We start from the raw sequence: 15,036 nt of genomic DNA, 5'->3' as shown, positions 1-15,036 counted from the left end.
GATTTAAGCTGTGCCCATTCCCATGGTCAGTCACTCAGAATTGGTCATTACTGTCCTGCCTGGAGATGAAAACACAGCGATTAAGAATTACTTGGAGGAAAACATGATCACTTCTGAACTGCTTCCCCATAACCCTGTGCCCTCAAAGACAGGAACAATTTCAGATTCTTCTGTCAGTTTTTATCAGCAGTTTGTCACTCAATAAAAGCCATGTTTAAATGCTCTTAAGAAAGATGATGTTTGATAAATAATATTATACTATTTAACCATGGATGACAACTAAATAATTAAATGCACTGAGTTTAAGGTCCTCCAGGACAGGAAGCCAATTCCACTTTCTTATTTTACCAAAATAAATTGCCATGTTAACCCACCTGACGGTGAACCAGAGCAGGCTTCTCCAATGACAAAGCTCACCATCTCTCAGAACAATAACACAGCCAAACAATGGCAGACTCAACTGAGGGAAGGGAAAATGCTTGCTCCACTTTGGTCAGTGTATGGGATCTCCTCTCTGCGGCTTTGTCATACTTGGTCTTTGGATCAGGAGAGGACTGGATCCCTAACGGCCTAATGACCCAACACTTTCCACACCATTTCATTTCCTTGACGGGAAAGGGGCAAACCTGCAACTAAGATCATCCCCTCATCAATTATGAATCATCCAAGGTTTGGATAATTAAAAATGCAGCATTATTTTCTCACTCCCACCTCATGACAAGCCCTCTGGGTTTTGTTGGAGTACAGGGTGGGATTCCCCTCTCGTGTTCTCTCCAGGGGACGGTCAAAAAGAACTAGGGGCATGAATTATGCAGGGGGGGATACATAATGGCAGAAATTGCTAATCATAGCTCATGCAACTTGAGAAGGTTGGTCCAGCAGACTGATTGACAGAGGGGTGCAGAAGAGACAACACAGGATAAGGTAACATTGATGTCTATAGAGTCCTCTAGGGGCTGACCTTTATGGGGTACACCCATCACTCAGGTCCACTGAAGAGCACTGGCATTATAACAGGAAAGAGTGACATCATGCTGTTGGTATTTTCTTGTACTCAACTACAGTGCCAGTTGAGGTTTGGACAAATGGAAAACCATAAATACCACAGGCAAGTTAATGAACTTTGATTGCTTATCTTGAAAAATAAATCATTTCTCAAACTGTAACGATTAAGCTATAATAGTTGGACAAAATCCACCATTTTGGAGGTAGCATGATAAAATTTTAATGAAGACTGTGGTGGCAGCAGTGATGGGATTGTATTGTCTGACAAAGCTGACATTCCCAGAGTGAGTTTTAATCCCCAACTCTGGCACTACACATAGACCTTTCCTATGGGGCTCAGCGTCTGGAAGATATTCAGCTGCACAATGTTACCTTTTGTTTCATGTCAGTCTGACATAACCTGGCTGCCTCTGCGAAGTTCACTGGTAGATTAAATAGTGAATAGAAAGGCTTAGTATTACTTAGTGGATGGCACAATATCATATGATATTGATTTCTGTTGAGGATGCTGCTATCAGTTTTGCGATATCAGTTACATGTTATTTGCCATTTAGTACACGTTGGCTTACAACGATAATTCTCCAACAAAAAAAGGTACAGCATTCAAATACTGTTTGAATATGAATTATATTATATTAATATGATTAAAAAAGATACTGATGTTTTAGTCTCTGTCTTTTCTGATTTTGTCTCATGCTCTGTTTGAAACTCTTGTGTATTTCTCATATTTTGAATATTTGGCTTTAAAAAATTTTCTTTTATAATCACAATGTATCAAATGACAAAGCAAAAACAATGTGACAGTGTGAGGTGTCTTTTTTTGTGATAAAGCCTCAGCGAATTATCACCAGAATCTGCAGCTCCTCTCTGCATTACAATGTGTTTAGTTCATTGTTTAGCTGCCTAGCCCAAAAAGTCACTGGCACTCTAGTCTAGTCTCTAGATCATCATTTCAGCCACAGCAGGCAGCGGTTTCCAGTGAAAAAGCTTGGACAATCCAGTGTATACTACCTGCTCAGCATCAAACAGCAGATAGACGCAGTTATTGACTATTCGATGGACAAAGTGGAGCATTTAGCAACTAAAGAGTCAGATGTTTTTCACAGCATTGGTAGAGAGACCAAAAACAGAGGAAAAAAAAACCTAATCCACTGCTGTGGTCAGAAGCACAATTGCAAATAATTATGTTGTTGTTGTTTTCATACAGTAATCTGCAACACCATTAGTCCACAATGGCATGGTAAATGGCCCAACAAAAAATATACAACCTTCTCAGTTACAGCTGCAGTGGCAAAAAGGAAACATTAACAAATGTATCATTTCCAGGACACTTACTCTGCAAATCAAGGTCCATGAAAATTTTTCTGTGCAATAGCACCATCACAAAGGTGGTGAAAAAACAAAAAACTGGGGTTAGTCAGTATGAGTATTTGCACCGTTTATTGTCAGTCCTCAGCTGTCACAATGATGGAGTGTTTGTCTGACAGGTGCTGTGATTTGCCTGACCCCATTGTATTCAAACAACACAGGCTCCTCACACAGGAAGAGCAGAGGAAACAATGGTACAGGTGAGTCTGGAAGAATTTCCCCTCGAGGCCTGCCCACCTGACAGTTAAAAAGGTATGTGTTTGAGAGAGAGAGAAAGAGCATGTGTGTGTGTGTGTGTGTGTGTGTGTGTGTGTGTGTGTGAGTGAGTTATGGTAAGGGTTGGGGTTGGTCATTTAGCTGTGATGGTTAAGGTTTGGGTAAGTGGTGAGGGAATGCACTATGTGCAATGACCTTCCTCCCAACTATAGAGAGTGTGGATGTGTGTGTGTGTGTGTGTGTGTGTGTCTTTTTTGTGCTGCTTTATCTAAAAAGGTGTTTAAACAGCTAGTCTTTCCCCCACTAGAGTGTCCACTTCTGGAGTCAGAATCAGCCTACTGACAGAAGAAAACTCATCTAAAATACTCCGGTCAAAAAAATCCTACTCACTATACACACTGCAACTTTACACTCTTCCTCATCATAATAAAACATTAGATCTTAAGCATTGTCTTTAGACCCTATTTTGCTCATTTTATTTGTTCTTTTGAATCAATCATGATAATTCTAACTCATCTTTATCTGTAGCGCTGGTGTTGTGTTTCACGACAATCTTCTTGAGAGATTGCTCTATACCATGCAAGATTAGTAAGTAAGGGGACATGTGTGTTCAAGTTCAGCCCTGCCTGCCTGTCATTATTTGCGGATTAGTGCTGGCCTGGACTCTCTTTGATGTGGACATCTTTCACACTTCCGTCCCATTGAGCTCCAGGGACGCATTGAAGGGAACAGAGAGCCGAACAGTGGATTGAAGAGGAACAGGCATGTGCAGGAGTCATTTTCTTTGTCTTGAGCTGCAGGAAAACTTCCTGTAATGAGGCGAGAGAGACGCTACAACAATCTTCTCTGCACATGAGCATTAACCTGAGAGAGGCCCCCACACATATACAAATGCACATATGCAACATATGTAATTCCACAAGCCCGTGTGCATATACACACATAATGTACGCAGCTCTATGTTTTCAGAGCACACACATACACACAAAAGCACACCTAATGTTCTTGATGATCCTGTGGGGTCTACTGCCCTCTGCTGGACACCCAGAAAATGATTGCAGCATTTAACAGTGAGGCAGTATATAGTCATATCCTAGCTTTTAATTAACACTTGAATTGTCACTAAAGGTGGTTACAACAGCAATATGTTTTAATACACGACAACAAGTTTATGGTTTTTGTTTTAAACCATGTTTTCTCCAAGCTGATTTTTGGGTGTTCCACAGAGCAGCCTATCTGTGCATGGCCAGTGTATGGCTGAGTGGAGCCACCTTACAGAGGCAAACACAAGGCCTCTTTTCAGGCAGCACAACTCCAGAGGCATATGAGGGCACTCAGTGTTCCACCCCAACCACAGGATTTATTTACCTTCCAACGAGGGGCAGCCGGTAAGAGGAGATGGAGTGTGCTTAGAGAAAGGTAGAGGTGCAGAGAGTGTCTGTTTGAATGTGGGTGTTTGCTTGAGGGGTGGAGAGCTGGACCGGAGCAGCATAGTGATTGTATGACTCTGGATAACTCAGACAGAAAGTGGATGTCATCATCCCCGAAAAGAAAAGTAAAAACAGACACACCAAAAAAAACAAAAAAAAAACAAAAAAAAACACTCAAAACATAATTAATATCTGTCCAATGTAAGAAGGCTGAGGTGGCAGAGGGGATTTTTAAGAGAGGAGGAACATGGATAAGAGCCAGAAAAGGTCAATGGAGAGGGGTGGGGGTCCTGTTTCCTTAGCCGTCTCCCTTCCCTTACACAGCACAAATAGAGTCATTGAATCTGTGTGTGCATACAAGCACACTGTGTGCATCTGTTGGTACAGTAGTTTAATGGCATGACAGTCTCAAACCGGTGTCAGCCTTGAAGCAAGCAGTGCCAAACTTTAACTTTAACTTTCTCACCATGTTAGGACTAAAATGAACAAGTCGGGGAATGCAGGTGAACAGGCAGGTACTATGCACAGATTAATTTGTGTGACCAGTGGGTCATACAGCACAGATCTATTTTCATTTGTTTATACCAACAAAACATTTGGTGTGTTTGCCAAAAAAAGATAAGGTACAAAAAGTGATTGCCAAGTACATGAGAAGTTTGGATTTGTGAAATACTGTGATGTTGACTCATGATTTTTAGATCATTATCTTTCCTGCAATTGTATTGTGAACTTTAGGTTTGTTATTTGATCACACTCTTTCACCTCAATCCCTCCACATTTCTTTTTCTTCTTGTAACTAAAACCATCAGTGAAAGACAAAGTTCAAGTTGTTTGCTTGAGTAAAACAGGTATCACAACATTACACTACTTCTGCCTTCTTGAAGAGAGGGAGCCAAGCCATCTGGGTTACATATATAGAGTATGGGGCAGGTGAATCAAATCAGGGAGCTCACATGGCAATCAGCATGAACATAGAAACAGAGTCCATAGAGAAGAAGCTCTTCAGTATTAATATATTCACATTCAAGAAAGCAGTAAACACAGTGGAAAGAATAAAATATTTGGATGCAGGAGGATACAAAAATGAAGAGAATCACACACACAGTATTCAAGGTTTGCTAGAAAAAGAGAAAACATTTATCATTAAATATGATAATATGAAAAAATGTATGAAACCTGTGCAGTAACTGCATATTTTACTGAGGCGGTACCTCAGCATTTAGTTATCCAAACACTTAGTTCCTTTTCTGTCTTATCAACAAAAAGCTATTTCTCGTGGACAAGTAATCAAATAAATAATTCACTGTGACAATCGGGAAATGATTCCACAAATAGGAATTTTTCTCTGTCCAGACAGAGGATGTCTGAAGTGATTGCATCTGTGTACGTGATTGCATTGAGCAGAATGTTGCATCTATAATTGCCATCTGGTACAGGAGCATGTAAACATTACGAAGATTCGACCTGAGGAACCAAGTCAGAGCTGATTAGTTTATTTTAAGTTTAGGTTTAGGATAAGAGGAGAAGCCAACTGAGGATATTCAGAGAAAAAAAAGAACCTGTCAGACACAAGTACACGAGTCAGTGTTCAAGACTTTGGATTTTTGGACTTCACTTCAGATTTTCTTCACAGTGCAGCTATCTGTTCATTTGAGGACTCTCCTTTCCCTAAAAAAGATAAGGCAGATAACATGTTTATGGAATTAAAGTCAGTATTTAAGACAACAAGGATGTAATTTTTGTGGACTTATCTTTTATATGTACTCAATCAAAATGTGGCTGTTGTAATCCTCTCTATAAACTCTACATCTATGTTCATGTCAATTGCTCTGTGAGCACAATGATTTTAGTTTAAAAGACTGCACCTGGGTCACATGTGAGTCACTCTCCTTCCTCTGATGTCATCCCGTGAACCAACACGTAACTTAAAGCAATCTGTCTTTACCCTCAGTTCTCCACTGACACATAAACACATTGTTTTATTAGACCTCAGTGTAGCATATTATTCTTGAGAGATCAATTTCCCAGAGCCAGCTGAGGCACCACTCTGTTATTCCAACTAAGAGTGCAAACTGATTTGATTACGTTTAATGATTAAATCCCTATCACTAAAAACAGAACATAGAGATGCAGGGTATTAAAAGCCCAGTTCCTGTGTCCAGTGAATTCAAAACTGCTTATTTGTATTTGAAATCTATTATGTGACTGTATGTGACATGTTCATGTTCAAACAACTTTAACTTCATTTGCCATTTACTGTCAGAAAGTCAGCAACCCACTTCCCGGTACATTACATTTACAGACAACTAAACTGTAACAGCAAATAAAAATACATTCTGTAGAATTCAGCATCCTGTCTGTGGCTAGGTTTAGGCAACAAAGGCATTTTGGTTAAGGTTAGGGAAAGATCGTCGATTCTGATTCTAAACTATGCAGTCAACAGAGTTGTGAACCACATCACCTGTTATTTCATAGTGTCCATGCACATCCTTGTGCTTGTAAAACATTATCGTTTGTAAAACTCATCACTCTACAGCACCTCTAGTGGTCAAAAACAACAACCGATACCTTGAGGAAATTCTGAGACTGGTGGATTTGGCTCTTCACTGGCTTATCACCACGACTTTTTCCTCTTTTAACAGATGGAAACATCTGCTATGTGGCTGTGGGAATATTGGGCATCAGGGAAATGATCTGGGAGAAAATCAGCTTGACCAACAGCTGTGAACTCTAAAGTGTTTTTTTCTCAGCTGGGGCATGAAACAGACAGAAAGAATGCTGACTTGAATAGGCTCCTTGTTTCAGCCTTTTTTCTCCAGCTTCTTCCCACTCAGCCTTTTGGGGGATCCCTGGCAACAGCATGCATTTGCATGTGGCACTAGAATGAGAGAATGCAACTGAGTAAACAATCCCACATTAATCTTCATTTAATCCATGTCATCATCAGCTTGAGTTGTTGACTTGGACTCAATCAGAATTCAGTCATAAAAATGAGACTGAAGACTTGGACTTGACTGCTGTGTGACTTGACAAACTTGAGATTTGACTCCCAAAAGCCAGAGACATTGGACTTTCTATTGATATTTTTGATACTTTTTCTATATGAAAACATTTAATTAAAGATGGCAATTTTTCTCTGAAGGTCAAATCACCAACAGTCAAACATATATCTTAATGGCAAAGGATTAATTGCAAAACTATACTGCTCCTAGATTACTATCGCAAATGAATTGCCATCTGAATTAGCTAAACGCATACTCTGACTACACCCATTGTTTCAGTTCCACTTGGTATTTCAGTGTTCTTTTTGGTGTAGATACTTCAGTAAAGAATCTGGGAAATTCAAGGCCTGCCAGTATTCATATTTAGGTTTTCAACACTGAGGTAGTATAAGCCCACCACTATATGTACCTCTAATACATATCCCTTTTCCATGAGCGGCACAGCAGTTTCAGCAGTGCCTCAGCCAAGCTGAACACAATGCTGCTATTGAACTGGAGTCACAGTGGATACCTTTATATACCATCAAGAGTGACAGTTAACGCAACAGCACCTGGGTTTCACTTAAAGTGATAGGCCACATTAACAGAGTTACATACATACATTGTATATATTATTTCTCAAGACCATCAACATACAAGGATCTCAAAACCTATAACTAAAATTTACATGTCCTAAAATTTATGGTGATTTTATTATTTTAACTTAACTTGTAGAATACTTTAAAAACTACTTGCACAGCAATTTCAATTGTGTGTCCATGAACAAACTTGTCTGACATAAATGGATCAGCTCTGTCTTAACACCTTTGATTCTGAGCGGCCTGCCGCCAGGAGCAGCAGGTTATTACCAGAGAAGCTGCTTTTGTAAGATACACCCAAACTGCCTGTTTACTTAGAGGTGGGGAAGCAGCACTGAGAAATACATTACTACAACTGTGGTTACTGGGTAGCTACTGAGAAAAAGAGCGCTTGAAGGTTGAAGACACATATAGGTGTCTGAGGTAAAGCATATTTCTTCTATAATATAACATAATTTAATTAAACCTCATGAGTATTATGCTGTATATCCATCTTAACTGACCTTTTTTCTATGGTATTTTCTGGTGGCTTGCATGCAATACATCACAAGAAAACTACCTTAAAGGGCATAAAAAGACATCAGAGAGTATACTGCATTTTCACACAGTGCACTGTTGTGCACTGTTGGGAGGATATGAATACTCGGCAAGATGGCACAAAATGCTATTCAATATTCACTTTACCTGAGTCATTTATGAAAAGCCCTATCAGCCCACATCAGGTCTAATCTAAAGTGATTATATCAGTTGCCTAGACTATTGCAGATCTATTAAAATACAAAACAGGCTGAAGTAGACAGTATTAAGCGTTAACGTCATTAACAGTATGAGCAGAAATCCACTCATCAGACACAAACACACACACTCAGACACACAAACAAAACACATACACATCACTTTCACTTTCACTGTAGTTTATCCCTGAAAATCTAACACAATCAACTATCAATAAAATCTTATACATAATAATCTCAGGTAATCTGTCAGGCTTGACATCTATGCTTATTTCATATAATTGAAACACAAAGCATAACATAAAGCTTAAGTACCAGGCTTCCTCAGTGAACACAGTATGCAAATAAATACTTTTCTTTAACAAGTGGCTCTTCATTGTTACAATGAGGCACATAATTGGTGCGTATGAATATTACTGTATGGCCCAAGTTCAGTCACCAGTAAAACTTGTGTCTTTTATGGCACCTTTGCTTACTAGTTTTGGTTTGTGCAATAATGGCTTCTCCTGGCTCCTTGCTTAACAGCTACATTTGTGAGTTTAACACTAGTGAAACAGTCTTTCCTCAAGCAAACTGATGGACTTATTGATCAGTGTCTTTTCATCATCCACAAACCTGTATCCAAACAGCTTCATGGTGGGTCCACACACTCTCTGCACTACCTGAGCCAGTGTAAAGGGAATGCTAAACCTCCATTTCTCTGCCTGCTCTGATGAGTTCTTCTGGGTGGAGTAAATTCCGCTAGCTTCTTGTGTGGTCTGGGTGTTCCTCAGAATCCACTCCCTAGCTTGGGGACTAAATGGTATCCCTGTGAACTTGTACATATCCTCAGCCTTCTGCATAGGATAGCGGGCAATATCTTCATAGCGCACCAACATGTAGCGCCTCCGCAGCCAGCGAGGTTGGCTCAATCCCACCTCTGCAGACATCCTAATTTGGTCACAGTTTCCTTTGAGCCTCTTCACCTCTTCGTCATCTTCAGGCACCTGGCCGCCCTGCGCCCAGGCCTTCCACGTCTGGTACTTTGCAGAGAAGGCCACCATGCGGGATGCTAAGATGGCCCGTGGATCTCGTACCAGCTGGATCACTCTCACATCCAGGCGAGGGTCCTCCACCAAAGGCTGCAATGTGTCCAGCTGGCGCACACGGACAGTCTTAATGGCATGATGTTGCTTGGAAAGGCAGGATTCAGATGCAAGGGTCAAGTTCAGCGGCCCGCAGCGACGAGTCTTACAGTGATACCTAAGACAAGAGTGGTAAAGTTTTTAAATGATGCATGTGTTTCATAGAGTTGCAAAGTGGGAGTAGTTCTTTCAGGTGTCAAGTAAATGTCCTGCTCATTTTCTGAGTTAGAGCAGTTAGCACTCTTGCAAAGCTTGTGTGGGCATGAAACTCTCTGGCTGAATCATCTGTACAAAAGATTAGCAAATGCCTGACTCTTTGAAATAAAGTCAAAGGTGCATGACATAAAAGGTTAAGGGGTGAAGTCATGTATGACTCCCAGCAGACATATAATTAGAAATCACCAAGCTTAAAACTTAGTTGTATTGGGCTATACCTAACAATTATTTTCATTATCAGTTAATCTGATGAGGAGAAAAATTCCCATTGTAATTTCCTAAATCCTGAGGTGATGTCTTGACATGTCTTGTTTTGCTAAACATTACAAACTACATGTGCATGAAACTACTTGCTCATCTGAATTCCTAATGTTAGATGAATTCAACTATGGTGCAATGTTTTGTTCCATGTTTCCGTGATTAAGTGTTTAAATGTGCTACAGCTCAGCAGCTAGCAACACCAGCTCAGGCTCATGGGTACCATTCATAGTATAAACCTATAGAATCAATGAGAATATTATCACAAAAGAAAACTTTCAGATAAGAGTTTACAGTGATAAAAAGAAAGCCCCTCTCTTTTCACAGCTATATCACTGTTAAATTTTCTTCTTCAGATTCAACCAACACTGTAGGCTTGATGAGACAGTGAGAATCTAGAAAATGCACAATACCTCTCAAAAACATCTTTTATTACAGGAGTGCAGACAGGTTCCTCACAGAGCGATAAACTGGACTCTCTGCGGAAAAGAGCCGGGGTGACGTGTTCCTGAGGTGGGGGGGAGATGAACTTCTCAAGAGGAGAGAAATCACACAGGAAGAGCCCCTGGAGTACATCCCGGTAGATTCCTGCCAACACTGTCCCATTGTTTGCCTCTGTGGCCATGGTCAGCATGCGCTCCACGTGCCACAAGGGCTCAAACAGGTAGAACATGTTCTCCCCATGCTGGTTGAAAAACTCCCCCACAAATGAGGAACCTGTTCGCGTGGTGGCCAAGAGTAATATGTGCTTGCGGCCACCGCTGTAGCTGTACGTGCCTACATCATCCAGTTCGTCCTCTTCTTGCCCGTCAGAGAAGTTTGAGTAACTCCCTTTTGTACCGGTGAGTTTAGAAAGCAGCATTTTGAGCACCGTCAGGGAGCCATTTTGTGTCGTGTTGCTGTAATCCAGTGGAGTCTGTGGGGTCTGCTGAGGAGTCTGCCTCTGGATCAGCTTATCAGAGACTCTGATGAGAAATATCAATTCACAACATAAGTCTCTACATTTTGCATGCGAAGGTAACAAAATCTAGTGCTCACACAACTTGTTAATTTTAAATTTTTGTCTTTGTACGCATTAGTGAAGCAAAGTATAATATGTTGATTAGTGAGTTGTGAAGGTGCTGGTAGGCAAATTTGTTATCTCTGGCCAGAGCCAGAGTAGCTACTTCCCCCCATTTCCAGTGTTTATGCTAAGCTAACCAGCTGCTGGCTGATCATTTTAAAAGGATACTGAGCAGTCAGATATATTTATCTTCAAGCCAAGAAAAAAGCTTTGACAGTGAGACAGAGAGGTTGGATGATACAAACGGTAACAGCTGATCCTAGACCCAGAGTGTCTAGGATCCAAGAATGACTCCAGCCAAAAGAAATAAAATTACACATCTGTTATGACTTACTGCATTTTCTCCAGATTTTATTTTCTTACCTAGACAGGATATTGCTTTCCTTTTCGATGATGACCAGGGCAACAATACAGATGAAGACAATTGCATATTTGGTCTTCATCCTTGAGTCCTGGCTTTGTACGTCTAGAGTCTGGTCTGTGTGCTGGTCATCGCTTGTCATGCAGAGGCTAAAGCTTCAATCTGCAATAAGAAAGCTATTTCAGTAAAGACAGTGAAAAACAGAATATACAAACTAGATGTTATTCCTGGTTCAATATGACACTTAAATGACATTAAACACCCTAACCTAGACTTAATATTCTAAACCTTATGCTCACTGCATTTGGCTTAAGTTTTGAGGACACTTTTCTTAGTATACAGGATAGGTTAGCATAAAGCTGAATAAGAGGACAGTGAGACTTATGTCAAAAACACTGCAATGAAATCATGATGGATTATGCTGAGGACACAAACTGTTAGAAAAGGAAAGCGAGAAAAACTATCTTCTATCTCAGCTCTTAGAGATAAACCTAAATTCAGTGTTTTGTTAATATCAAAACATCATGCAGTCACAGATGCGTTGATGTGAAACCTCAGGAATATTTAGCAGTTTGCACAACAGATAGCTCTTGTAAACTTGTTTGTCTCATGTCTTAAAACCACAGAAAAAAAACTAGGGCTAGGATCAGGGGTGAGGGGGAAGACGGATGAGAGAGAGAGGGAGAGAGGGAGTTAATGTAAACAAGAGTGGTTTTCAGTACCGGCAAACACAGCGGAACACTGCCACATGGCACTGAGTCAGAGGGGGACTTAGAAAAGTTTTGATTCCAGTGCTGCATGTTTTCACTCCCATAATTTAAACAGGAAGCCACCTTCAAGGATCAAGAAGTCAGTATGTTGCCTTGTTGTGCCATTTAACAGGTAGATTCACCCATATCATTCCTGGGAATCAAAAGTTTGCCCACATTATGAGGTAACCATTAAGGCACACGTCTCAGTATGTTGACAGTGATCTCTGGTTATTCGAAGATAACACAGAGCACAGGGCAAGTCAGAGCGCGTACTATCCAAACCAGATCTTCTGTCATTAGTTGTTTAGCATTTTTCCCATCTGTTATGAGTATTGCATTACCCTGCCATGTTTAAAGGCTATTCAAGCAACCTGAATGCAGAAATATTGAGGCAAATCTGGAAGACTGAACTTTACCAGCCCACACTGGTGTCACATTGCTCTTTTGAGAGACTGTGAGAACAAATTAGCTATTTTGTCTTACTTCAGTGGAACAAATTTCTTAATTCTGAATAAACTGCCTATGGACTAGACTAGACTAGCCCCCCCCCCCCAATCTCTCCCACGCCTACACACACAAACACACATGCCATTTGGACCTGTCAAGAGAGTGAAAAATTTCTACAAAGCATATCATTAAGGGAAAAAGACATAGTTTTCAAGCCGTTGTGGAGTGATTGTGTGCTCTGTAAGTAAATATCACCCAATTATCTGAGCTTAATACGCCATAGCCGTCAAACTGTCAGGCTGAGGCACTTGAGCTGAGCACTTTTACATATTCAAGAGTCACTGGAGCGTTTGGCAAATCTGACTATCTGCTCAAGCAGAAACACACATCACTCTGTTTATCATCTCACTACAAATTACATTAATGGCTGCCTTCAAAGCCTTGAAGCAGCATCTCACGGAGACAGTGAAAGCTAAATTCCCTCTGAAAGCATTGCTGTTCATCCAGGGGTGTTACTGTAAACAATTAACTGTTATGGGCAAATAGTGAATACCTTCTATAATTTGTATATATGGTGTTTAGCTATCATTCCCATGTGATTGATTGATTTTAGCTTGGATGTCATACTTAGGGAAGAAAACTACCCCCCTCTCTGTGTGTATGTGTGGTGCCCATAGCAGTCATTTAGGGGGAGGGGGCATTCAATTCATTTCCAACATCCCCATCACTGAACCTGAATGAATACAGACTAATGAATACTTCTGCATACTATTAATGTGAGATGAGAGGATGATGCTTTCATACACCCAAAATTAAATCAGGAAGAATTGGTTATATGAGCAGCTCACATCTATAATAGAGGGAGTTATTGATTATAGTGAACTACACGGTATACACAGCCTCCATATTTGTTCAATCATCGTTTATACCTGCATCGTATGAGGAAACACATACACATTAGACATGTATGGTTTGACAGCAGAGGAAATGGTGGTAAACTTTTTATCATCATCCATCATTTGTAGCGTTTTGGCAGCATGATGTTTACAAGCTCTACCGTGCGCCGGTGGCTCTATAGGTTATTGTCCTTTTTTTTTTTTTTTTAAAGCTTTGAGTAATTTCCTGCCAGAAAAAAATAAGATGCGGAGATGTTCGTGTAGCGGATGTTACAAACCTTTAGCTGGTCTCTCTCTGCGATCGAGCAAAACGTCCCTGATCTTGTGAGAAACAGTATCGTCCCTTCGTAGCATCTTGCTGCATTGTCTCGGACAAGGACACACTGCTTCATTGTATCCTCGGACGCGGGCTCCTCTCTTCTGCCAGATGAATGAGAGGCAGCGCGGAGGAACGGACGTCTTGCAGAAACACCGACATTGAAACGGAAGTCAAACGAAATATAGTGATTGGATTTTTTTTTTTTTTTCTTTTTTTAAAGTGTGATTTAACACGTGAGTAAAAAAAATAAACGTTTTGTCGCCTATGTAATTAAACAATTTTCCGAGAGCAGACGAACTGATTTGGCCGGGAATTAGATTTGGTTTCAAATATTATCGCTCCAAAAGTTTTACTCTAACTTTTTACCATGCGCTGGACCACACTGCAAGAGCGAGCTGACTATAGCCACGCTCACGTCATTGCCCTCCCCGTGTGGGACATCCTGTGTAAGCGCAGTCACGTGATCCCAAAACACCCTTCAATTTTGTGTAAGGACCCCTCTGCCCACCTATCCACCCTAGCGACTCCAGCATACAGAGCCCCAGCCTCTGCACACTGTACACTGCGTCTTTTTTAGAGAGCAGGCATTTAATTGCATGTTGTGAATGCTGCAACATAAACTTTTGTCAAACAGTATTGTCATTATAACATAGAATCATAGAATCATAGAATTTAACGCAGAAAAACCACATGAAGTCACAGAATCTGCTTCAAATATCCTGAAACATCATCAGAGCAACACAAATTTACTGTTCAAATGTTCGCTCATCTTTATAAAAATTCCTTCTTCTGTTGATATGTTCATATGTATGCAGCACAAGCCACTAACAATTCAGAAAATGAGACCTTTAGATGAGACTGTAGATCCAGTCACTTTCCTCATGTCTCTGTATCTACTTGCACTGGGAAAGCATTTTAATGAAATGTATACAGTAATCACTGCTACTCTGTAGAATTGTGTTAGGCTGGTTGATGGCCCTCAGACAATATTAATATAATCTATAGTGGGCCAAGCAGCACATTTTTCTATCATCCCAAAATCAGTATAATTTGAAAATCTTGAAAAACTTTGCATTTCTATATGTAGATCTAATTATTTTATCATAGATATAAGATTGACCTTATAAGCCCCCTTTTTTATGGAGTACATTTTGACATGTCAAATTAGGAAAACGAATAATGGCTGAATTCCATTTAGTTGTTGCAGTGTCACACTCTCATGGCTTGACTGGGAAAACAGAGACTCTGTTGATGTTATCAGTGACAC

The 15,036-nt window shown here is 40.4% G+C and overlaps 1 protein-coding gene across 2 annotated transcripts; it reads right to left on the bottom strand.

The window, feature by feature from the left end:
- Positions 1-4,817: 4,817 nt before the first annotated feature.
- On the bottom strand, positions 4,818-14,183 carry chst3a (carbohydrate (chondroitin 6) sulfotransferase 3a). 2 transcript variants are annotated; one of them, XM_051076799.1, is made up of 4 exons: positions 13,729-14,183; positions 11,358-11,531; positions 10,345-10,896; positions 4,818-9,575 (listed from the first exon to the last, which is right to left on the bottom strand). In XM_051076799.1, exons 2-4 carry the CDS (start codon positions 11,495-11,497, stop codon positions 8,879-8,881), a joined length of 1,389 nt encoding a protein of 462 aa, XP_050932756.1. In that variant the 5' UTR covers positions 11,498-11,531; positions 13,729-14,183; the 3' UTR covers positions 4,818-8,878. The 2 variants fall into 2 exon arrangements, with proteins under 2 accessions (XP_050932756.1, XP_018527410.1); XM_018671894.2 differs by having other exon boundaries at positions 11,358-11,517.
- Positions 14,184-15,036: the final 853 nt, after the last annotated feature.

Source organism: Lates calcarifer, linkage group LG16_LG22 (assembly GCF_001640805.2).
Source record: "Lates calcarifer isolate ASB-BC8 linkage group LG16_LG22, TLL_Latcal_v3, whole genome shotgun sequence".
In the NCBI taxonomy this organism is placed as follows: Eukaryota; Metazoa; Chordata; class Actinopteri; family Centropomidae; genus Lates; species Lates calcarifer.
This window is presented reverse-complemented; position numbering and strand designations above follow the sequence as displayed.

What these genes read in the sequence shown, in the direction of transcription:
- chst3a (XM_051076799.1), bottom strand. Translation starts at nt 11,497, where the DNA reads ATGACAAGCGATGACCAGCACACAGACCAGACTCTAGACGTACAAAGC. An exon ending in GAAAGCAATATCCTGTCTAG is followed by an intron (nt 10,897 to 11,357) that starts GTAAGAAAATAA and finishes ATTTCTCATCAG; the next exon opens with AGTCTCTGATAAGCTGATCC. An exon ending in ATAAAAGATGTTTTTGAGAG is followed by an intron (nt 9,576 to 10,344) that starts GTATTGTGCATT and finishes CTCTTGTCTTAG; the next exon opens with GTATCACTGTAAGACTCGTC.